The sequence below is a fragment of the Leuciscus leuciscus genome (assembly GCF_965113295.1).
Source record: "Leuciscus leuciscus genome assembly, chromosome: 11".
Lineage (NCBI taxonomy): Eukaryota > Metazoa > Chordata > Actinopteri > Cypriniformes > Leuciscidae > Leuciscus > Leuciscus leuciscus.
The window spans coordinates 16,284,793-16,309,980 of record NC_138735.1 but is presented as its reverse complement, the minus strand read 5'-3'; the positions used below and the strand labels follow the sequence as shown (position 1 = coordinate 16,309,980).

Genomic DNA, 25,188 nt, shown 5'->3' with positions numbered 1-25,188 from the left:
TGTTATATATTTCATATGAAAATTGAAATTTTGTGCATTTTTCATTACAATAAATGTAAAATTGTATAACTTTTTTCAAGTTATATATTTTTTTAACTTTTTTTTTCATTTCAGCAATAACCTGCCAAGTGTCATCCTTAAAAAGAGATCAAATTTAAGTCTGTACTCAAATGCATTTAAGATTTATGAATTTCAGGTCCATGCACATAAAGTAAATAAATTGATTTTAACTACTGCATAACAAATAATTTAGTACCATAAAATCCACTAAAATGATAATATAAATAATAATAAAAAAACAATCGTCGCTCATTTTTGACCGACACGCGTTAATTAAGTTAAATTAACGCGGAAGTTAATTTTTCAAACAATACGGGAATGTGACTTCTGAATGTTCTCTAAACATTCTGAAACTACCATTTAAATGACCATCTAAAACATTTAAAGAATGTTTTTGTGCTTACGTTTTAAGAACATAATTAAAAAACAAATAACTTTGAACAAACATTCTGTTAACATTACTCAAAGTGTTTGTTGGTGATTTTGAGAGAGCCTTGCCAAAGCGGTTCCGTTAGCTGGGAACAAAAACAGGAAATGACCTCACTACTCAGCAGGCGAATGCTGATTCAAATGTAAGAATCATTGTGAACCGTTTCTGATAGTAAACACATAAAAATACATTTTTATCAAGCTCATCTAGCATCAGCCATCTATTTTATTTTGGAATTTGCATGCTTGAGAAAACACTGGGAATACATTTCAGTGCATATTTCCTTTTAGATAGGCTACATTTAAAGGGCAGCAAAAGTCCATTATTATTTACCAGAACACTGTATTTGTGCCTGGATTGAAAAATGTTTGAAAAAGAGTCCCTGTCTTTAGTTTTGCAGACTCTATGGAGTTCATTCATGTCATTCGTTTGAATGGACTTTTTGCATTAAGCTTGTTTAATTGCATTAAGATGCATTGTGTGTGAAAGAGTGGTTAGTGTTTATTGTGAATAAGTGAAAGAGTGTTGTGTGGGGTCATGTCAGTGTTATGCATACCACAGCCTCCTGACAAAACCGTCCTGGAAACAACTGCCAATGCAAGTAAACACTAAATCAAACCTGTCCCATAGCAGTGGTGCCACAGGAACCCTAAATATGACGACATCTTTACAAAGATTTCACCAATGCTGATATAAAGCTGTTTATGCATTTTCATACTCTACTGTTCAAAAGATTGTGGTAAGTTATTTTAATGTTTTTGAAGGAGTTTTATGCTCACCAACACTGCATTTATTTGATAAAAAATATAGAAACAGTAATATTTTGTAATTTGTAATATTATTACAATTTAAAGTTACTGTTTTATATTTTAATATATTGTAAAATATTATTTATTCCTGTGATTCCAGACTTCAGATTTGGTGCTCAAGTAACATTTATTATCATACATTTTTAAAACACTTGTCATTTTTGTGGAAAATTAGATACTTTTTTCAGGATTATTTGATTAAGTTCAAAAGAACAGAATTTATTTGAAATAGAAATCTTTTGTAACATTATACATGTCTTTACTGTCACTTTTGATCAATTTAATGCATCCTTGCTGAATAGAAGAATAGAAAAAATGTATTGACCCTAAACTTTTGAACTTTAGAGTAAAAAAAAAAAACGTAACTCATACCAATGTGGTAAAATATTATATATACAGTTTAAAGTGCAATCAATATCATTCTTTTGCAATCAATAGCATTCTTTTCCTTCTCTGTCAAGTTTTCCACAGACCCCTAACTCCGAAGCCCCGGTTGAAAACCTCTGCATTATATCAGGACGGGTTATTTTCTCTTCACTCAGTTTCCTTCTGTTACAGTCTGACGGCTTGTTGACTCAGCTCTTGATAATGTAGTGAACCAGACTCCCGTTTCTGTTTGTCTAAGGTGCAGGTGTGCCCTCATTGTTGACAATGGACAGAACAGAGAGTCTGTTTGTCATGGACATTTGAAGCAGAGTGCAGATATAGAGGGGTGAACTGTATGTTTGCCATGAAGATTTCAGAACAATATTTGTTCAGCCATTTTTAAAAGACACATCAGTGGACCAGTAACCCCTGCTCTCTTGTAATAGTCGACTGTGAAAACATAATTGACTGTGGACTTTTTCTTCAGAATCCAGAGTTCTTCATCATTACTCGTGTGATGTTGTTACTCATCATCACATGAGGGAAGCTTGTACGGATGTTCTCTGACCCTGACCAAAAGAAGTGTCAAGGTCAATATGTCCAATATCTGCAACTGTCATTTGATGAAAAAGATAAACGTGATTAGTCAAATCTCGTTTAAATACATAATCTTGATGAGTGCAAGGTGCAAGTCTATGATTTAGAACACATCCTACTCAGATTAAGAATTTTAATGGCATTTAATCACTTTATTTGGATTAAATGACGGATACAAATTTTAAATGAGGACATAAAAAGTTTAAATTATTAGACAAAAAGTCATAATTATGACATGTAAAGTGAAAATTAAGACATTATTAAATTAAGATTTAAGAAAATATCATACTCGATTCAGATTTTGAATGACCTTTAATTTATTTTTATTTGGGTTATTGTCATTTTGACTGGTTATGCCATAATTGTGACTTTTTATTTCATAATTATGATTTACCAATATATCAAGATGCCAGAAAATCTTTTTAACTGGTAATCTCTGAACCAAAACAAACTTCATTCAAACCATTCAAATTCAAGGTGAAATGTCATTCACAACTTTTTACTGCTGAAATATCAGGTATGTCAACTAAAAAAGAAAGTCGTTTCAGAAGCAGAGCAAGTTATTACATTTTGATGAAAGAAGACATCCTTTTTTCTTTGGAATAAAATGAATCCCTCACAATACGACCAATAATGTGTCTTAATAAAGTAAATAGATTAATTATGGAAGAAAGATAGAAAGAAAGAAAGAAAAGTCACACCCACCTACCTGAGAAAAAGATACTCAAGCAACTGTAAAAGGTTTCTTATGTTTTATAGTGGACATATTGATGTCACCTGATATCAAAGTCATTCTTTGAACTGGACTTTTGAACCGTTCTATTGAGCAAACCCTCAAAACTCTTGCCAAATCTGGGCCTTTTGATTTGTGGATTTGGCTTTGACTTTAGGTTTGGCTTGGGCACCGTCTCCATTCTCAGATTCATGAAGATAGAGGAGGACACTGTCTACTCTCTGTGAGTGAACTTACTGAAGTATATCATTACCATTAACCTGACTGGGTCGCATTCCTTTCCAGTGGTCATTTTATGGATCACAAAAGCCAAATATCTACACTAAAGAAGCACATGAATACTTTTCATCATTTCACAGGTCCTCATTCTAATTCAAATTTTTATAACGATTATCACTTTATCAAGTATTTCAAAATATAGGGATTAAGTTTGAAACTACTTCGAAGGCGAGGAACAGAGCTATATAATAGCTCTGAACTGTATGTCAGGCTGATTTGGAGTGAGTTAAAAGGAGCTGAACTGAAATGATAATGCGCTTGTGGGAAGGTCTACGGCAGCCTTTTATTAAAGGACTCTTTGTTGACTGTTTGTTCCGGGTCATTTTGATTGACTAAAGTTGACTAAAGCCAGGACTCGCTGAAAAAAACTAAAAACAAAACAAGCCATTGAGAGTGCTTGAGCAGCTTGCTCACTTTGGATTACAGCAAAGTCTTCAGACAGACATGTCGCTAAGTAAATAAATCATTTAATGGTTAGTAATAATAATAATAATAAACAACCCTCTAGAAATGATTATCATTTGAATCAATTAATAAATAATTTAATCAATTTAATGATTCATAATATATAAAAACCCTCTATACATCATACAATAAAGCAAATAATAAATAAATGTATGTATTGCTTAATAATAATAAAAATAAACTATATAGATTTTTATCATTTTAAACAAACAATGTAATCATTTATTGATTAATAATAATAATAATAAACAACTCTATCATTACTATTTAAAAATATATAAATGATATACTTTATTTCTTGAATAATAATAATAGTAATGAAACAACCCTCTATATATCATTACCATTTTAAACAAATAAATGATGTAATTAATCTGTTGATTAATAATAACAATAAACAACTCTCTATAAATCATTACCATTATTATTATTTTATTTTTTTACAAAAATTACATTATTTATTTATTGAATAATAATAAGAAAATAAATAATAATGAAACAACCCTCTATAAATATTACCATTTTACACTAATAATTTAATCAATTAATTAATTAATAATAAACAACCCTCTACAAATTATTTTCATTTTAAACAAATAAATATTGTAATTAATTGACTAAAAGATAATAATAATAATAATAACCAACCCTCTAAAAATCATTACAATTTAAACAAAATATGTATTTATTTATGTATTTATTCATAATAATAATAATCGGCCCTCTGGAAATCATTACCATTAAAAATGTATACAATTACATTTATTTATTGATTAATAATAATAATAATGATCTGCTTCTCATTGCAGGTGGCTCCTGTAATAAAGTCTTGAAGCCAAAAGACATTATCTCTCTTCTCTCTGCCCAGAATGTGCCAACCTAGTCTTGAACCGAATCAACCTGGCCCTTTTCCTTCTGACAAAAGACACTTTGGTGTAGAATGAAGCTCTCTCACGCTCTCTAAGACAATCTGCACAAAGACACAGCCTGCCAGCTGCATTCAACTACTGCATCTGTAATGAACACTGTTATCAGCTGAAACATACAGCAGCCAATGTTTGTGATTGCTACTGGCTGGTATATAAGACTATCGAAAATATGAATCAAAAATATGATATGCTTACAGTTTCATATTGTTTAATAGTGCAGTTACAAGAGCCACTATAATAAACTTGCTTCTTTGACAAATAAATGTTTGTTGCATATGATCATAATCACATTAAGTACTTTCTTACAAATTTCAAGTGATTACTCAAGGCAATACACAAAACACATTTTTTCCATATGTGCAACATGACAGACAACATATAAGTGCTGTAGTTTAAGGCAATGTTAAGGCAGTTATTCTTGGCGAATACAAAATACACTTTCAAGTGAATTTGATATCAAATTCAACGATCCCTGATAGTTTTACACCAGAAATGTAATGGGTCTCTACAAACACCATTTTTATTTTATAATTACAGTGGATATAAAAAGTCTGCACCACTATTAAACAGCTGTGATGTAAAAATTGAAACAGATAAATCATAGCCCAGGCAGATGGAGAATACAGCTGTCACATGAGTAACCAGAAAGAGCTGACACTCTTTTAATGTTGTCTCCTGACAGCCTCTCTGACAAGTTTTCTCTTTGTCCTCTCATCAATTTTGGAGGGACACGCTGTTCTTGATAATGTCACTGTTGTGCCATACTTTCTGTACTTGTTGATGACTGTCTTCACTGTGTTCCATGGTATATCGAATGCCTTGGAAATGTTTTTGTAAGCCATTCCTTTAATGCATGGCATACACTGTATAATTTTGTGCTGTCCCAGACGAAAGATGACCAATCATGTCAAATTCTGTGGTTGTGGCTCCTAAACGGTGGTCCTACGTCGTACAGGTATAGAGGATCAAAGACGACCGTTGTCACGGTCTTGTGACCAAAAATGGCCATGCCAAGATGGCCTCTTTTCTCTTGGCATAACCACGTCCATATTCTCCTCTTTCGCTTCCTCCTCTGTGTGTGGAGTAGTGTACAGTATGCAGTATGCCTATACAGTGTGCAAAAAACAGTATGTGAGCCGGGTAGTATGTCCGAAAAAACAGTAGGCGAAAAGTCTTTGGATGACCTACTACTTCTGAAGTGCACATTCGATAGTCACTTCACTATCCCATGAGGCCACGGGAGAGGATTTGTCCATTTTTTACACAGCCACATACCCAGTTTTAAAAAGGTGTGCACACTTATGCAGTTTTTATATTAATAATTTTTCTCTGAAATGTGTCACTTTTGGTTTTCAGTGGTATTGCATAGGTTGTCATTTTTACGTTAAAGGTGCAAAAGTTCTGGTATGATTTATCTTTGTTTTATTTTTTACATCACAAAAACCAGCTGTTTTAACAGGGGTGTGTAGACTTTTAACATTCATTGTAGCTATGATAAAGTATTGTGATCAGTTATAATAGAGTGTCTGCACTCGGTACCTCTCAGGGTTTTCCCCTTGACTTTATTTGCTCCGTCTTTGGCACAGTTGTGATTTCAGGCGTCATGTGTTTCCTCTTTGGCTAATGAACTCCTATTAAGAGTCCTGCCTATTGATCTTTCTAAGTCTCTTCATTTTCTCCTGCCGGACTGTTTCTGCTTCCAGACAAGAAATCTCAGTGAGCCTCTGAACAAAAGATGTTGAGGCACCCAAGTGTGGATCAGGGTACGACTGGCCTGAAAAACAATTACCGGCCCACAGGCTGGTTAGACAAGAGCACAGTTTGCTTATTCAGGTTTACACAGGTAACACTCTCCTCGCCTCATACAAAAGACTGGGGATTTCAATAAAAAGGCCTAGTGTCTGGCAGGGAGGACGAGAGGTATGTGTGTACTTAAGTGTTAAGTAGTGTTTGTGAGCTCATGAAAACACATGCGCATGTGATATTCATCAATGTCTGTGTTGTGAATCTGTAAAAGGAGTGAAGCGAGAGATCTCACCTGTTAAACACTGAGAAAACATCTAAATAACACATACGATGTGCTAAGTTTACCAGCACCAAATGACATAAATCAACTTAAAACAATAGTCTACTTAGAAGTGTTATCTATGGAAACTTGTTTCCGCCACAGAATAAAAATAAAAACTTTTTATCTCACAATTCTGACTTTTTCTTTTTTCTTACTCAGAATTGTGAGTTGCAATTTGGACTGCAAATTTATATCTTACAATTCTGACTTTATTTTTATTTATTTTTCAGAATTCGGACTTTATACCTTGCAACTGTGAGTTTATATCTCACAATTCTAACTTTTTTTCTCATTTGTGAGTTATAAAGTCAGAATTGTGAGAGATAAAAAGTTGCAATTACCTTTTTAATGTTTTATTCATGTTTTTATTCAATTGTGTTTTATTCCATAGTTATCGCATGGTAAATGACAATAAATCAGTTAATCACTGCTAACATGTTAAAGATGAAATGCTCACTTTTGTTGTTAGCACCAACAGGGAAGAGATTGCGGACTCTGTTTGTTACCCTTGGCCTGAAAAAAAAAAAAAGAAAGGAATAAGACAAGAGAGAGTGAAATATAAAATAAACAGTGCACATATGCATAGCCAAATACAAAGAATAAATTTTATTTACCTTATGTTATTAAATGGTATTACCTGTTTTTATAGTTTTGAGATAAACAGAGTCTTCCACTGACAGATGGAGTGGTGGCCGGTAACAGAACTGATGGAAATGAGGTCAAATAATCAGACCTGGAATTGATGCAAAGAATATTAGTAAATGAAGAAAAACATAATTTCGCAGTACATTAGCAGTCTTGAAGAACTCACCTGTAAATATGTGGTCTTGGGTCGCGCGGGGAAAGTTCTTTGCGGTGGGCAAATTTGGTTAAATTGTGAGAATGATAAACATGGAACTCCTGAGAAAGTGGACTTGTGGGGTTGTGGTTAATCAGAACACCGTCTGCTTGGAAAAATAAACATTTTGATGTTACAAACCTTTCAAATTTCCTGCGAAAGTGGCCATTTAACCACTTTTATCTAAAAGAATTGCAAAAGCATTCCCTGACCAAATTTACTTAGATCTAAAGAGATTGTTTTATGCCAATAAACTATAAATTTAACTGCTGCAAACTAAATATTACTGTGAATGTTGTGAGCGCCATCTACTGGTTACCCCACTGAAACTACCAATTACACTTTTGTTCCATCTCATCAAATAATGATGAGACAGTTTCATCAATCTGAATACACACATAGTAGCCTTCTAAGACACTTTCTCTTGACATTTGTCCCATTTGTATACTAACAATAATGATACAATAAGTATCTCCAGCATGATTCATATATTATGAATGGAAAGAGGGAAATAGCCTACCTCTTATATCATTAGTGACGCACGTTCCATTTCTCCATCGTTTATCAAATAATAAATGACGTCCAGAAATGTTACTTTCACGGTCTTTGGCTAACAATGGAAGCAGAGACCTGAAAAGAAAGTAGAATTTGGTTTAATTCATTCTGCCATTATTTAGTGTTTGGTTTGACCCAAAACCATCTCGATATATGCATAGGTTTCTCTGGAAGTTTCATATGAGGTAAAAACTGACCAAAATGTACAGAATGATTGCCATTTTATAGGGATAGTTCACCCAATATGAAAATTCTGTCATCATTTACTCACCCTCAAGTTGTTACAAACCGGTATGAGTTTCTTTCTTCTGATGAACACAAAATAATACATTTTGAAGAATGCTGGTAACCAAACAGTTGACGGCAACTTAGCCATTGACTTCCACATAGTAGAAAAATATATAGCCTATACTATGGAACTCAATGGGGCCCATCAACTGTTTGGTTACCGACATTTTTCAAAATATCTTCTTTTATGTTCAATAGAAGAAACTCATACCGGTTCGGAACAACTTGAGAGTGAGTAAATTATAACAAAATGTTCATTTTTGGGTGACCTAAGTTAACGTTATCCCTTTAATTTACGATGATACAGTTCTTCAAAGAAAGTACACAAAACCAACATTATCAGCATATCCTAAAAATCATATGGTTTTGTAATAGTGTATTGTAATGGTTTGGTAACTCACCTATCAGTAATAGAGCTGTGAGGCTCTAGATCCCTTGAATCTACAATTTCATTAAATGTACATGTTAATAAAACACCAGATACAGTTAATTATCTGCAGACTCTTCAGCATGCTGAACATTTAATTAAACGTTATAAATACATCAAGAGAATATTATTGTATATTGTTGAAGAGATTAACTATTATTAGGCTGCCCTGCATTCAGTAGCCTGTAATGACTCACAGCTCGGGCTGCATGGATATTTCTCCCTCGCTGAGAAAACATTCATCCTGGATTCCGCAGACGTGTAGCATCCAGAAACTGGAGGACTGGAGGTGTAGTTGGAAGAACAACTGGGTCGCGCGTCTGTAATGTCCTTTATTATCAGACGAGATTCAGTTGGCAGTGAGATCAGTTTGGGTCTAACGACGCTGGTATTAGGCTTCATCTCCACTTTTGAATGTCAGACAGAATATAACGTCATTTTAGTACGTTTAAGTAGGTTTACACTAATAATTACGGCCATTATTTTAATAGTATAGGCCTATATCGGTCAATGAAAGTAAAAAAAAAAAAAAAAGAAAGGAAGGAAGCGGATAGTCCATTGCGTCGACGTTGCCACAGTTACTACTACCAAAACCACGTGACACAAGAATTTAGTGACAAGGTAAACTCAAAATGTTATTTGATTTTACAAATAATCGCACACGTGTATATAAATAAACTACACGTTGGTTTGAATTAGTTTGCATGTGTGTGAACAATAGAAAAAATAGCTTGGAATTATGTATGAATGTAAAAATGCTGAAAACAGCATTTTATTTTATTTTATTTTATTTTATGTAGCCTACTTATATTTTTTACTGTATTGAAATAAAACTTATGTTACTATTTAAAATTCGAATTTAACCAGCACTTCTATATCGAAACCCCTCCCCCAAATGCATGTGTAATTACAGTGCCAGTCCAACAGGTGGCGGCTTTGTAAAGGCAGTTTTGTATAAATGCACCAGTTCCCTTCAAATGTCTTCGGTTCATTCATTAGTTATTCATATAACATGTGGCTGAAAACTAAGATAAAGGCATTAGCTAATAACACACTAATATATATGGCAAGTTTAAGGATGACTGATCCCATTAATAGTAGACCTAATCTGTTAATATTTGTAATCATTTAAAGATAGCTGTTCATAACTGAATCTGGAAATTTAGAGTTTAATTATGGATGACACATCCATTTACACCTAAAAAGTACAGAGGCTTCCAATAACTTGCAAATAAGACTAAAGTGTCTCAAAATTAGTCTTATTTGCAAGTTATTGGAAGCCTCTGTACTTCCATTCTAGGTGAACATGAACAATGTAACAATGTAAAAACCAGTGGATAAATCAATGAAGCATTTGTGCAAATGCTTCATTGATTTATCCACTGGTTTTCACATTGTTCATGGGTTAAAACCTGTGTCAGCTGGTCGGCTGTTTGGGTGCATAATTCATTTGTCACAGATGCAATGATTATATAAAAAGTCACAGAGAACCCTTTACATACTAATAAAAGGCTACTGTTCGTTCTCCTATCAGACTGATGAGTGTCCTCCCCCAGCAACACTTGCGTTTGTTCTCTTTCTGGTAGTTTTGAGAAAAAAAAAAATGAAATGATTCAAGTGAGGTTGAAGCACTAGCAGTTATGTGCCAAGAAAATAACTAGCAAGACCAAGAAGAAGATAGTGAACGAGGGACCACAGTGAGCACACATCCATTCACATCAACTGAACTGCTGTTGAGAGTTTTAGCAGTTGTAAGTTTCTGGATGTTTCTCTATGGTATATCACCTCTATGCACCGTGGTTTAGAGAGCACATCAAACTAAAAGCATCAAACAAAACACATCAAACTATAAAGCCTTCCCAGCAAGCAATTTTGCGTTTAAAAGACATCTAATAGCCGTCAAAACACAGCCCAGAGGTCTTGGCTAAAACAAGGCAAAATTTGGGCTAAACCATAGACGTCTAAACCATAGCCCAAGAATAGACTAGTCATCAATTAGATAACAAAGAAATGAAATGAGTGAAGAAATGAAACCAAACACCTAGTAATCACTGTTTACTTTGCTTACATGACAGAATATCATACATCTCGCCAGTTATTGTGGCAAAAACTATATTAAACCAAACTCATGATTATTTTGGCTAGAAGGGTTACTCATCATAGCCATACTATATTGGGTCTATAGACGGTGAAATGACGGCTGTTGCTTGCTGGGTTAGTTTGGCCTTACTCTGACTTACACAAACTTCTACAGATGCGCCATTGATAGTGTTCCTACTGGCTGCTACAGAAACTGCTAATTCTAAACGCAAAGAACTGTAGAGGGCAGTGAAGACATGAGCTACCCAGCATCTGAGATACATATCTTAGAAAGTCCAGATTAAAGCCATCCAGTGACTGACTGTTTAAATAAATACTGAAACAAATGTATCACTCATTGTTAGCTAAAAGGATAGTTCACCCAAAAATGTTGTCATCATACCCTTATGTTGTTCCAAACCTTTTTGAGTTTCTTTCTTCTGCTGAACTAAACTACAATATTTTAAAGAATGTTGGTAACCAGACAGTGATGGTAGCCATTTCCTAGTATGGAAGTCAATAACTGTAGAAGTACCAACATTCTTTAAAATATCTTCTTTTGTGTTGAACTCATACAGGTTTGGAAAAACTTAAGGGCGAGTAAATGATGACAGAACTTTCATTTTTGGGGTAAACTTTCCCTTTAATGTTAGCTAATAAATTAACCAGTGTTATATAATGGAAACTTATTGTAAAGTTGTGGCCTACTCTTTTAAGAACTATCTTTTCAGTGAAGGTGGGCTCATAAGACATTTCATTGTCACAATTTTCCACCTGTTGTTTTATTTTTGCATATTTTACACATTTTGCTTGTATTTGCTCCAAGTAAAAAAAACACAGAAAATCGCACAATATTCATTGATATGCATTGAATATATTAATTGAATATATATATATTAACATCCGTCAATACGCATTGAAAATACAACCACAGTCAGACACTGTTATAACACATCCATTCTGTTTCCCAAACGTCCACAGCTGATGTAAATGTGCTGATGCACAGCTAAATAGATGTAAATTTTAATCAGGCATCTGGGCCAATCACTCTGTTGGGTCCTGTGGAGAGGGGCTGGTTTAAATAGAGCGCGAGGAGCATCAGCGGTTCTGAAGAGATCAGGCTGGAGTCTGTCTCAATTTCTCTCACTGGCAGCCGTCGCGCGCATCCGTGCCGGGATACGATAGCTTTCATACGGGCATTCGCTGGTGGGAGACTCGGCTGTATTTATTCACACTTGAAGCGTTAAAATAGTGCTTTTATGTGTGATGCTTATATTCTGAAGTTTTAATGCGTTATCTTATACGATTCTATATATGTATATTAGTAGTTGTTTGACAGTTGGGGTTAATTGGATGTTCACCCCATTGCCTTTTTAAATAGGCGGATGGTTAAAGAATACATTAAGTGCTAATGGTAGCAGCACACCAGCAAAACTCAGGTTGTTTAGTCTTTTAGGTGTAACTACGTTCATCTTTATTTAAAACAAAGTCGCAACGGCATTAGACATGATGGTGAACATTGCCGTGGAGTTTTTCGTGGTCATTCTGAAAGTTCTCTGGGCCATCGTGATGGCCGGACTCAAGTGGCTCATACGGCCGAAGGAGAAGAGCGTAGCGGGACAGGTGTGCTTGATCACCGGGGCGGGCGGCGAACTTGGGCGGCTCTTCGCGAAGGAGTTCGCCCGGCGCCGGGCTACACTGGTGCTGTGGGACATCAACAGCCACAGCAATGAGGAGACTGCGGAGATGGTGCGACAGATCTACAGAGAGGAAGACAACCCGATGTCCAAAGAGGGTAAATACGAGGATTTAACATTTATGTTTATCTAATTCGTATATTTATCCCAGGCAGCTTATAGGTAGGTTTATGTCTTTGTAGGTATTTAAGCTTGTTTTGTGTGTGTGTAGTCTTGAATATTTGCCTTTGATGTATAAATTAAAGACAAAATGTCCAATAAGCAGAGCCTTTTTTTTCTTCTTTTTTTTTTTTTTTACTTTAACCCCCTTATTAGCATAATAGCTAAATATTCATCATACGACTACTACAAACATAATATGTAAGAACTTTCTATGTTGAGTATTCTAATATAAATTATATTTAATATTTATTATATATTAAAGTATAAAAAATTTGTAATTTATTTTTATTATTGACATTAAAGGGATAGGCTAGTTCACACAATTTTAACTCTGTCACACTCACCCTCAAGTTGTTCTTAACATGTATGAATTTCTTCTGCTGAACACAAAAGATATGAATGTTGGTAACCAGACAGTCATTGACTTCTGTAGTAATTTTTTTTCCTGCTATGGCTGTCAATGGCTACCATCAACTGTCTGGTTACCGACATTCTTTAAAATATCATATTTTGTGTTCAACAGAAGAAAGAAACTCATACAGGTTTTAAAGAACTGTAGGATGAGAAAATTGTGACAGAATTTTCATTTTTGGGTGAACTATCCCTTTACGTTGTTGCGCTCTGGGTTGTCAATTATTATCATTTATTTATTTATTATTGTTAATCTTAAAATCCTACATGAATGAATGGCTCTAAATGTGTAATTATGCAAACAATATAATCAAATAAGTTTGTCTACCTATGAACACCATTGTTTTCTGTTGAACGCAGTGGTGCAATGGTGTTTTTGTGTGATATTCATTAGAGACCCACCAGTTGGTGCCATCTATCGGTAGACCTGATATTAAACAACCAGTTATCGGTCTCTCTCTAAATATTAGTCTGTAGTCTTGCCCATCGTTGCAATTATCTTGGTTAAATAATCATTCAAAATAACATTGGCTACTTGGTGGAGACTTTTCCCCAAATGCTATCAGACTCTGAATCAATTAATTTGTTGTAATCAAATGAAGCTTGAGGAAGTTGCACAGGAAAGTTGTGGTTTTCCGCGTCTCGGATGATGACGATCTAATGTGTTTCTCCTAAGGAGCTGTCGACGGTGTGGAAGAGGTCCCTCCGTTTCAGCCGCAGGTGTATACGTACGTGGTTGATGTGGGCAAGAGGGAGAGCGTGTACTCCACAGCAGAGAAAGTGCGCAGGGAGGTCGGTGAAGTGGACTTGTTGATCAACAACGCTGGTGTTGTGTCCGGCCACCACCTGCTGGAATGCCCCGATGAGCTGATCGAGAGGACCATGGTGGTGAACTGCCATGCACACTTCTGGGTGAGTCTAGTTTTACTTTGCCACTGCTCAACTGTATACTGCAATATCTAATAGTGTAACCAGACATTTAAAAGTCAATGTGCATCAACCGTATAACTCTTTTTAAGTGGGGAAAACACAGAGGAATGTCCTCTTTTAGTGATTGTGCTATATCACATGATGCCACTGTTCATGCACCCATCTGTTCAGCACGTACTCATTTCTCTGCTCTGGTATTTGTGCTTGAGCCAAGTTGGAAAGCAAACATCTTTTGCTCCATGCATGTTCATAATAAGTTTGAAATTTTGACTTGTATGCTAAAAAAGCACTGTTTATTCTTTCAAACTCAGTTACATCAACCACTTAGAAGCTCAGTCGTTTAATCCATCTGGTGTTGAGTGCAAACAAATGTCTGTCATCTGAGATGGGCCACCCCCCCCCCCTTAAAACACTCCAATAAGTTTAGCATATTCCTCATGTAATCACCCCCTGTCCTGTCTGGCCCTTTCTCTTTTAGTCTGTCATCCATTTGTTTCCATTCGTTCCTTTGTTTGTGGCAGCCAATATTAATATTTACGGCTCAGTCTGGATGTACTGCAAAAGTAGACATCCACAGGCTGTGAGATTATGAGGATCTGGCACGCGTTCAGGAAGAATATCAGTATGGGAGCTGATCTAGGATCAGATTACCCTCCCTGACTTCATCAATTTCAGTCCCTGTGAGTTATAACATCAGAACTGATCTTAAAACCATACTTCCACTCGGAGAGGTTTTATTAACGTGCCCCCTGTCGTTTCAACATTGTCCTCTTCCAAAGCTCCCTGATCTGTGGATATAAACAAGCTCTGAGCAAGACAACTCCAGCAGGGGGGTTTAGTAAGATCACCAGGAACAATCTGCTCTCCCTTGGTTTGTTAATTTAAAGCCCATTGAAGAGCACATCCTGCCTGGGGAAGTACCATTTGGACGAGTCCATTCTCACTTGGCCTCGCTAATTAACCTCTTTCCAGTAAATGCGTAAAAGGCCTGTCTGTAGTTTGCATTGTTTTGAGACCACCTTGTGGGGCGAGCTGTAGTAGGGCAGTTTGTTTTAAATCATGCTGCTAAAGTCACGTTGTGGAGAACTGTGAATTATTTTGTTTTGTTTTTGCATGCGACTGTTGGGGATATTCATATTTTAATGATTAGCACGGCAGGGCGGTTAAAGGGATAGTTCACCGAAAAATAAAAATCATAATTTACTCACCCTCAAGCTGAACATAAAAGATATTTTGAAGAATATGGGTAACCAAACAGTTGATGGACCCCATTGACTTCCATAGTATGGAGAAAAAAAAAGTTTTTTTTTTTACTGGTTACCCATATTCTTCAAAATAGCTGCTTTTGTTTTCAGTCAAATAAGGAAATGCATACAGGTTTGGAAGAACTTCAAGGTGAGTAAATTATGAATTTTTAGAGAAGCGAGGGCTTACATCACCCCAGACCCCCTGGAAAACAAATGTATTAATAAATATTGATGGGCCTTTTACACTGACTAAATGTTTTTTGATGGCCTTGGAGTGTTAAGATCTCACATTACGATATCACGCTTTGTTTTATAAGGGAAGAATTTTATTAAATTGGCAAATGTGAATGAGCACATCCTAAACACTGGAAGTCCTTTTAATGAAGCATGAAAATGCCTGGACACAAACTGAGCTTAAGTGTAACAGCATGTTGTTTGCCATCTATTTTTTTTTTTATTCTTTTCACGTTTTTTTTTTTTTTTTTTTTTTTACATGGAAGTTGTTCAGTGTAAGCCGCAGTGGTGCTGTAGCAGATGCACTTGTTAGTGGTAAAGTTGGGATTCTCATTAAGGTTTTTGGTTGTTTGCTTAAGCCTTATGCAATGCATGGTTTCTTGTGGGGGATTATGATGAAAGCAGAGCTTAATCATTAAGGACAGGCAAGGAATACCAAGCGGAGGATGTGGTCATTAAAGCCACAAGCCAGCTGAATAGAAATGCACCAACACTGCTTTTCCTCTTTCTCTTTCACACAAACATGTTCTCTTAATTGGTTGCTGCTTGCATGTGGTTTGTAACATTGCAAGACCACTTTTTTTTTTTTTTTTCGTCTCCCTATTTACAACTCATTTTGTGTTGGCATGTTTTGTACAGAAAGGATGTTTTAAATATGCGTGCTTAATGTGGTACCTAGCGCTGACACTTAAATCAATAGGTCTGGGATAAACCGTTTTTACATTTCAGTAGTTGCGTTAGACTTTCTCATTGTCCGTAACTTTGACGGACAGGGTCCCACTGGTTTTTTTCCACAGTGACAGTGGAGGCCACTAAAACACCACCTTTGTGCCTAAACGGGCAAATATGAACAACACAATATTACAAAATACAATTACTATTAAAATATGAACAAAACATGTTACAAATTAACTGAACTAAACTCAGTCAACTTTCTGTATCTGCCTGAACTTAAAGCTTCCTCCTGGTCTGCATGGACTTGAGTGGATGGTTCACCCAAAAATTTTAAATTGTCATTTACTTGGATACTCACCCTCAAGTTGTTCCAAACCTGTATGAGTTTCTTTCTTCAGTTTAACACAAAAGAAGATATTTTGAAGAATGTCAGTAACCAAACCGTTGATGGGCCCCATTGACTTCCATAGTATTTATTTTCCATACTATGGAAGTCAATGGCTACCGTCAGCTGTTTGACTACCCATATTCTTCGAAATATCATCTTTTGTGTTCAGCAGGTGAAATAAATTCATACAAATTTGGAACAACTTGAGGGTGAGATGAAAGAATTTCCATTTTTGGGTGAACTATCCATTTGTGGTCGCCTGAAATTACAAACGTTGTCTGTTTGTCCTTCCTCCTCCGCATCAGTCCCTTTTTTTTTATCTTTTATTAATGACATCACAACTATTTGGCCGTGTGAAGAAACTTTTCACACTCTGCTGCCGTGACATTTTTGCAATTGTATGCACGCTCGCCACCAACTAGACATGGGTGGGAAAGTTACAATATATCACCTTCAGTGTAATCTGTCAAAATGACAGACTGCATTCAGATTTTTCCATCTCTGCTAAAAAAGTCAATGATGGAAAATGACTAACTTTAATTTTAATATTGAAATTTTCATAATTAAAATCTAATCTTTCTTCCTACTAACACCTACTTGATATGTTCAGCCCAATGTATTTTAATCTGAAATGCATCAACATAGACAAGAAAACTCTGGTCAAGCCATTTCATTGGGGTCTTTAAGCTGTCCATAATGTGCTAATATGGCTTCCAGGTGTGTCCATTTCTTTGTCCATACTGGGCCGAGAATAAATCGCAAACGCTGTTGTTGTTTTTTTTTTTTTTTGCCTTAATGGATTTCAGATATTTGTTTTATCCATTGAGTATTTTTCAGAGAGTTGTTGCCACTGCCTTCCAAATCTTTACTTTTATATAATACCTTTCTTCTGGTCATAGTGAAGTTAAGCCTGTCTTCACAACAGGTCCATGTCATCCTCTTAAAGAGTCTTAAACATGACCTGGCAGCCGGTTCAGCGCCTTCATTTCAACGGTCTGCTGTGTTTCGAAACTCTTCAGGCGGGAAGGGCAAACTCCAGATGGACATCATCTTTATTTTGTTGGATAGCATGGTGGGAATGTAACAAAACTGGAGGAGCCAACAGGAAGTGAGGCCATTATCTCTTCCAGGCTGTCTGTGCTCAGCTGAGGCCCTTCACTCTTTCTGTACTTCCAGCTGTGTTTGAGACCAGTGCGTTTTCTTCAGACCGACTTGAGAATAGCCGGTAGGAGTGGCACTGTGGTGAACTGACTGGTACTTGGCGAAGTAAAAATTTAAGTGATGCAAATGACCAGATTTAGTGTCTAGTCAGATTTGGAAAGCTGATCGAAGTAAGCTTCTCTTTTTCCTCTCTGACGTTGACCCCATAATAGGCGATATGTGAGCAGTGCATTCCACACCTGGGCGCAATGGTGTCCGTGAAAGCCTCCTAGTTGCTAAGTGAGCGTGGTTGAAGCAAAAGACTCAGGGCTGTCCCTAGAGAAAAGCATCAAGGGATAGAGAGTCTTGTACACAAGCTTGCTGGTAATGGGGAGCTGCTGCCTGACCCACTTATATGACAATTGCTTTCTTGTCTAGGGATCAGCTTGACAAGATGCCAACCGACAGGAGCCAAGTTCTCCAGCCTGCATTCCTGCTAGACCAGGAGAAAGGGTGCAGCCAGGCAGAAGGGTCTTACTTGAGTAGTTTTAGATGGTCTTGCTCAAGATCAGTGCACCTGTACCCGTTATTTGATTTGGGGCTGCTTATATTTGAAGAGCTCCCAGCCAACAAGATTCACCAATGGCTTTATTTGGCTTATTTAAATAAGGTTAAACTGCTCCATATTGTGGTTTTCAAACTGATTCCATAGATCCAGCCCCCCATTTTAATGAGACATCAGCGATACAGTAGCAGCGTATGAGTTAGCCCCCACTTCATTTTCTGAGGGCTGTACATCAATCTGGCCAATGCTTTGCTACATTTCTCTGGTCGGTCCACTTTCTTCTAATTAACGGCCATCTGGGCTATTATGTGTGACAATATTTGTGCATATTCCTATTGGTCAAACATTAGCACTAATCCAGGCTGACACGGCAGCTGTGAAGAGCTTTGTGATGAGCAATGCACTTGCGCTTGTATCAATTAGAGAGCACAACAGGCATAGAACCACTGCAAGGGCCAAGGAAGCTCTCTGCTGTTGGAAGTTAATTTAGCGTAAACTCAGGCGCTGAGAAGCAATTACGGAAGCTATGAATTAAGACATGAACTTCTGTTCGGTTTCACACATTTTGTGTCTGAGAGGTCAACAAGGCCATGCCCACATCAGTGCCGGCCCCCTCATTCCATAGCGGATTGGGTTTTTACAAAGACTCAGCCATTTCTGCTCATTTGTGCAAGTTCAGAGATTATGGGGTGATGGACTAATGGTCAAGGGGGTGAGCTGGTAATGTTGGGTTTGATTTGGCCAGGCCTAGCTACTTGATCAAATCATTGGGTTGATTACAATACCAACCCAGTTGTTTGACCAAATCAAACCCAACATTATCAGCCAAGTTTCTTAGTCAATCAAACTCAAAATTACCAGCACAGTTACTTTGCCAGTCCAGTTACTTGACTAATGTTGAGTTTTAACTGGTCATGTTGAGTTTGGTAACATTGGGTTGATTTACCAGCCTATTTTCTTGACCAAAATCAAACCCAACATTACCAGCCCAGCTACATGAAACATTGAGTTTGATCAATCAAGGAGTTGAGGTTGTAATGTTGCTGGTTTGGTAGATTCCACCCTTGAACTGCCTAATTGTTAGGATCCAAGGTGGTCCATGTACAGTAAGTTTTTTTTTTAAAAGTGTTTGATAAGACAAAAATCACAAAATAAATGTAGATTGAATTAACTTATGGTGTCCTTATCTAACGACTCCATGAAATGCTTTCCCATGTTAATGAATGTTTGTCTCTTTCTCCACATCACATTTTCATTCATAGCTTTTATTCCAGTGTGCAAGTTGAATGGCTTCAAGTTCCTTAGCAAGGGTAATTTAACGTATTTCCCATTAGATGCAAGAGAGACTTTCGATTGCCTGAATCTTGACTTTCTGTCTCGTATCATGCTAGTCTAATCTGTCTTATTGGCAGCAGAACATAGTCTAAACTCTCCAAATCACATTTTAATACTGTAGATTGCAGCATTTGGAAGATGTTGGCATTTGTGCACTACAGGCCCAATTTATCCTAATGCTTCATTTGCACGCATACTTACCATCAGTTTTGCATGCAAGGCACAAGTACAGATTCAAACCGGTCCAAGTCTGCTCCCTTGAAGGAACCCCCAACACAATGAGATGAATATTAAGAGCAATTTTACACTTAATGCACTGGAAAAATACACAGTTTACTCTTAACGTCAGGGATTAAATGCGTAGCATGTGGACCGCAGCGCTCAATTGCACGAGTAGATTGCCTCATGAGAGAAGTCAGTGGAAGTAAATTTGAGAGATTCCAGTTCCATATTTCAACATGTCAAGATGACGTGTTGAGACGGCTGGCAGAGGTGTGAAATGCACACAGAGCCGTGCAAGATAGTACCATTCTCAAGCGTGGCCAAGGTCCTTTTCAACTGGGCATGTTTATAAATGGTGATATCATTGAAGGCCTCTGGAAGGGGCTCTGTTGTTCTTGGCACTCACACGTTTTTCTTTTTCATAGCATGCTTCGTGTTCCATTGAGGTTTGACTATAAAGCCACAGGCGGTTCTGTGGGGCTTGTACGGCAAATCCTTTCTAAGAGAGCAGTAAATGGATGACGCCGGTCATGTTTTTCATCATTATTGTGTCCACCCCCTCACTTCCTCTGGGTCTGAAGAGAATGGAAGATGAGGCACGATTGTGTGTGTGTGTTTTTTATTTTTATTCACTCTGTCTTTTGTCCAGCCGGGACCGGCGAAAGTGGAAGATGACTTTGATTCATTGCATGAAAGAAACTGTCAATAACAGCCAGGCAAGATGTCAGAGCAGCTGAAAAATTTTAACAAATCTAGTCCAGAAGTGTTCAGTTAGTACAAGCTAACGACAAGCTAACTTGTTGTATTAATCTTCTACATTTTAAACCAAGCTTAAACAAAGCATTTATTTGCACCCGTCATTACAAACTAATGTGACTTTATGGATTGTTTGTTGTTTTGAGTAGGATCTTTTCAGTATGGTTTACAAAATCAAAGAGTTGAACAAATCTTTTAGGTTGTCACAGTGGTTAACAAACTTTAGATTATTTTTACATATTTATCGGGTGGACTTCCTTTAATCGTTCCAATGCTAATGTGTAATCCAGGCTAAAAGGTGGTGTTTGTTTCCCATCTTTGTTGACCTACAGCGGTGGTGTTGTGGTCTTTAGCCGTATTGTGGTGACAGTGGTGAGTGAGTACGCCGCTCTGGCTTTGTGCTCTTGATACTGAGATGCCACTCTTGGGACCAACTCGTTGTGAGAAAAGGAAACCACAGACAAACCACTTGTTGTGAACTTGCAAGTGGTCTTTTCACCTTTTTAATAAGCCATTTCAGACCAATACGAAACCAGACCAAAGTCTGGTGCAATACTTCATCCATTAAAGTAGTTTGCTTCCCATCCAAGTTAAACCTCCATGTCGGAAATGAAAACTTTCTCAAAAACGAGTACTACCAAAACAAATTGAACTGTACATAAATTAATCTCTTAAGTGCATGTGGAAAGCAAGCTCCCTGTAAATGGCCTTTAAGACTGTAATGGAATTGTGTTTCTAAACTCCCCCAGCAGGATGAGGGAGATGAGTGTTTAGTCTCAGTGAATTATTAGTCAGGGAGGAGGAAAAAAAAAAACGGATCAAAGGGCTTTGGCAGAGACGAACAGCAACAGCAAAATAACTGTCTTTGTCCCCCCCCCCCCCCCCCTTCCCTTCTCTCTCTCTTCCTCTTCCAGACCACCAAGGCATTTCTTCCCAAGATGCTAGAGATGAACCATGGCCACATTGTGACAGTTGCCAGTTCACTGGGCCTTTTCAGCACAGCTGGTGTGGAGGTTAGTACATTGCATCCATCACATAAATCTATTGGCAGACTGAAATAAAAAGAGAGCGTGTTTGGAGAGTCTCAGCACGTTGGCTCGCCGTGGCATGGAAATTTGACGCGGCGCACAGCACGCCTAGCACTCCACGCCAATTAAGGAGCATGCTAACACTGAGAGATGCTCAGAGGTTTCTCTGGGCCTACCTGCTGCATAGACAAAATTCCCATGATCCATTGGGGGTTCACACATACTGTGAATATTGTGCACTTACTCCATTAACTCCAATGGGTACAGAGATGTCTGTACTTTTTAAAATGTGTTTTTGAAGTAATAGTCAATTGATATATCAGCTCTTGAATTACAGATGTCAGTTAAAATATTGAATGTGCGTGTATATATTTAATTCACGCTGCACTGTCACTTAGACATTCCAACAAATGTTGACCGAACGTGTTCAATTGGTGAAAACAAGCATAGACCGAAGGCAACAGTGGTAATGCACTGATCCAACAAAACACAAGTGCCGTTGTTCGCTATCTATCGGTTCAGTGTGAGCTCTTTACATGTTGCTAGACAGAATTGCTAAACACTTTTCCAAAATGATATCTCTCATTGGTGCTGGTGTAGCATTAAAGTCACTTTTAATCTGTTAAACCAGCCTGTGTATATAAGGGATCTCTTAGAGTTCGGAGTCTAGCACATGTACAATCCTCTTCTTTCACTGCTGTCCAAACTGGTGTCATTTTTCCCAGCAGCCTTTTTTTTTTTTGCTGTACGTGTACTTCCATTTTACAAGCCCTCATCTTTACTCTCACTTCAAAGGGTCCCAGAAGCCCAATCACACTGTCTGACCTATTATGTTTCCTTGAATGTGACTTTTTATGGTTCGCATTATTGGAGTGACTCAAGCCGCTGTGAGCCCCTTTATTCCAGAGTGTTTATCTACACGCATCTGTGTTTGCCCACTCTGTTCTGAAGATCCCGTTCACCGCAAACCACATCAAAACCCTCCCATGCGGCTCTACCTATACTCCATACACAACAAAAGAATGCTAATGAAACCGTAGATCCCAGCGCTCCCATGCTATTACAGGGAAAACTGCCTCGGGAAGCTTGATAATGTTCACCAAACTCTGTTTCCTCTTGGTTTCAGGATTACTGCGCTAGCAAGTTTGGTGCCATCGGCTTCCACGAGTCCCTAAGCCACGAAATCAAGGCTTCGGAGAAGGACGGTATCAAGATGACGTTGGTGTGTCCTTACCTGGTGGACACGGGCATGTTCAGAGGATGCAGAATAAGGTAAAAGAAAGGAGCCGTCCAAATGTTAAGATTGGGTTTCAGATGGACACTAAAGGAGCGAACGACACAATGCGTATCTAGTTCGAGTAGACATTGCTTAACAACAGTCAGGGTAGCTTTGCTTGTGGCCTCTCATGTCACTGTCAGCTTGGGTTTTCATGCGCACAATAGGGGCTTCCACTTGAATAAGGTGCATGCTGGATCTGTTTCCACTCAATAATGACTTGCTCTGACTGGCTAAGCACTTTGGGCTGACTTTATTAAACAAAGACGACTCTTAATCATCATGTTTGCTTTCTTTTTTTTTTTCGCCTGGGTTGGTCAGGAAAGAGATTGAGCCGTTTCTCCCTCCATTGAGACCAGAGTTCTGTGTGACACAGTCCATGAGGGCCATCCTGACAGACCAGCCCATGATCTGCACGCCTCGCATTGTATACATGGTCAACTTTATGAAAAGGTGGGTATGGGTGGTCTCAAAACTGGAGTCTGAAATGCTTCCAGATTGTCGGAACAATCAGTAGTAACACATTCCCATTTGTTTTTGTTTTCTAGCATTTTGCCCTTCGAAGCAATCGTGTGTATGTACCGGTTCCTTGGTGCAGATAAGTGCATGTACCCCTTCCTTGCTCAGAGGAAAGAGGCGATGAACAACAACGAGGCAAAGAATGGGATCTAGAGGGCGCCGTTTCCAACCCACAAGGGTACATTTCTAACCCGCATGAGGATAAGACCACTGAGAGGGCAGAAGGAAGTGAAAAGACTGCGTTTAGACTGGTGCACTTGCATTTGGCAGATGCAAAGGTTTACCATATTGTTCCTCTGGAACAAAGAAAGCTGTGTACTACACTAAGGATTTATTTGTTGATTTTATGTGTTGTCATTTATTAAAGTTTGTTCCATCTATATACTGTGTCAATAGTTTTGAAATCATACATGAGCTATTCAGTAATTAACTATTTACGTAATGTAGTCACCAGCATTATCTAGCGTCTTTGTGAAACTATACAGTATGTTACTGTACGAACAGTAAATTCTTGTCACTTTTTTGTTTCGTTTGTGTGTAGACATGCACTGTATTTACTTTCCTCTACACTGCCAACATTATCTACACCGTTCAATGTGGCACCACGCCACTCTGTTCCCCAATTCGATACATTAAAGGCAGCAGCAGGAGATCATGTGTCCGAAAGGGCCCAGTTATGAACCATGTGATGTTATAGATAAAATATTTTGCATTCTCCCCCCCCTCATTTCTTTTTGTTGACATCATGAGAAGTGGGTAAAACGCTGGTCTGTTTCCAGCTGCTGGTGGGAAGGAAGTTTATTTTATTTTTGTTACTCTTTAATCTACAGAGGCATATGGTATTTTGTATATGTTAATGTCAATCTAAAGGGATGGCCTGATTTTCTTGTCATTGAATATATTTAGTACGTTGCCCATTTTGAACTTTGAAAAATACTGTTTTGGTTACATAATTTTATTTTTTTTATATAATTGATTCATTATGCAATTTCTAAAATGAATTTGAAATGGGATTGAGTAACATGAGGATGTTGTCATCATCTGAATATGATGCATTTTCACATTTGTTAATTTAATGCTTTTTCTTTTTGTTTATGCAAACCTGAACCATTGAGTTTCCACAGATATTTTGTATGTTTAGGCAAAAAAATGACAAAACACATGAGTTTAAACTACATTCCAATAGGCATGTGATGAGCCTAAAATCTCTACCTCTTCATGTTTGCCATTTGTTAACAGTATGACATAAATACTCTTTGTAACTTTCCTAAAGAGTGCTCTATATAGGAGCACACAACATGGTTCCAATGTTTAGTGTCTCTACCTAACTTAAATTAATAAAATGATTTAGATTATTTGTTGTTGGTTTTTGTGTATTAGTCAAAACCGCCGTGTCTTTTCATAAGCCTGACTCTCGGCAACCGCAAAATATCAGCAAATGCCAGAAATTCCTAAGGAACTTGGCACAGAAAGCGACGGTTTTAGTGTTTGCCAACTTTTCTAGCAAGTGAATTCCTGAGTGCATCCCTATAATAACTTCTACAGGCGCAAGAAACATGACATACTGCAACTAAAAGCTCGCAGAACAGAAGGAAACTACACTTTTAGGCAGCAGTGATATTGTCCATCATACAGCATATGGGTGGGACTTTGGGGTTAAATTGTTAGACTCAGATGTTC

At 37.4% G+C, this 25,188-nt stretch overlaps 2 protein-coding genes across 4 annotated transcripts; one reads left to right on the top strand and one right to left on the bottom strand.

Annotated features, from left to right (window-relative positions):
• Positions 1–4,455: 4,455 nt before the first annotated feature.
• cUnh8orf89 (chromosome Un C8orf89 homolog) lies at positions 4,456–9,616 on the bottom strand. Of its 3 annotated transcripts, none has more exons than XM_082184562.1 (7): positions 9,042–9,616; positions 8,819–8,858; positions 8,095–8,204; positions 7,548–7,683; positions 7,374–7,469; positions 7,194–7,249; positions 4,456–6,468 (listed from the first exon to the last, which is right to left on the bottom strand). In XM_082184562.1, the coding sequence occupies exons 1-7, from the start codon at positions 9,244–9,246 to the stop codon at positions 6,338–6,340; spliced, it is 774 nt and encodes a 257-aa protein (XP_082040688.1). In that variant the 5' UTR covers positions 9,247–9,616; the 3' UTR covers positions 4,456–6,337. The 3 variants fall into 3 exon arrangements, with proteins under 3 accessions (XP_082040688.1, XP_082040686.1, XP_082040687.1); XM_082184560.1 differs by having other exon boundaries at positions 4,456–6,442; XM_082184561.1 differs by having other exon boundaries at positions 4,456–6,442; positions 7,548–7,680.
• Positions 9,617–12,022: 2,406 nt separating this feature from the next.
• Positions 12,023–24,863, top strand: rdh10a (retinol dehydrogenase 10a). Its single transcript, XM_082183855.1, has 6 exons — positions 12,023–12,718; positions 13,870–14,105; positions 21,600–21,698; positions 22,840–22,985; positions 23,311–23,442; positions 23,538–24,863. Exons 1-6 carry the CDS (start codon positions 12,430–12,432, stop codon positions 23,659–23,661), a joined length of 1,026 nt encoding a protein of 341 aa, XP_082039981.1. The 5' UTR covers positions 12,023–12,429; the 3' UTR covers positions 23,662–24,863.
• Positions 24,864–25,188: the final 325 nt, after the last annotated feature.

Coding starts and splice junctions, on each gene's coding strand:
- cUnh8orf89 (XM_082184560.1), bottom strand. CDS start 9,246: ATGAAGCCTAATACCAGCGTCGTTAGACCCAAACTGATCTCACTGCCA. Junction 8,859..9,041: donor ATATCCATGCAGCCCGAGCT/GTGAGTCATTAC, acceptor ATGAAATTGTAG/ATTCAAGGGATCTAGAGCCT. Junction 7,470..7,547: donor CCAAGACCACATATTTACAG/GTGAGTTCTTCA, acceptor CATCAATTCCAG/GTCTGATTATTTGACCTCAT.
- rdh10a (XM_082183855.1), top strand. CDS start 12,430: ATGATGGTGAACATTGCCGTGGAGTTTTTCGTGGTCATTCTGAAAGTT. Junction 21,699..22,839: donor TCAGCACAGCTGGTGTGGAG/GTTAGTACATTG, acceptor TCTTGGTTTCAG/GATTACTGCGCTAGCAAGTT. Junction 23,443..23,537: donor ATGGTCAACTTTATGAAAAG/GTGGGTATGGGT, acceptor TTTGTTTTCTAG/CATTTTGCCCTTCGAAGCAA.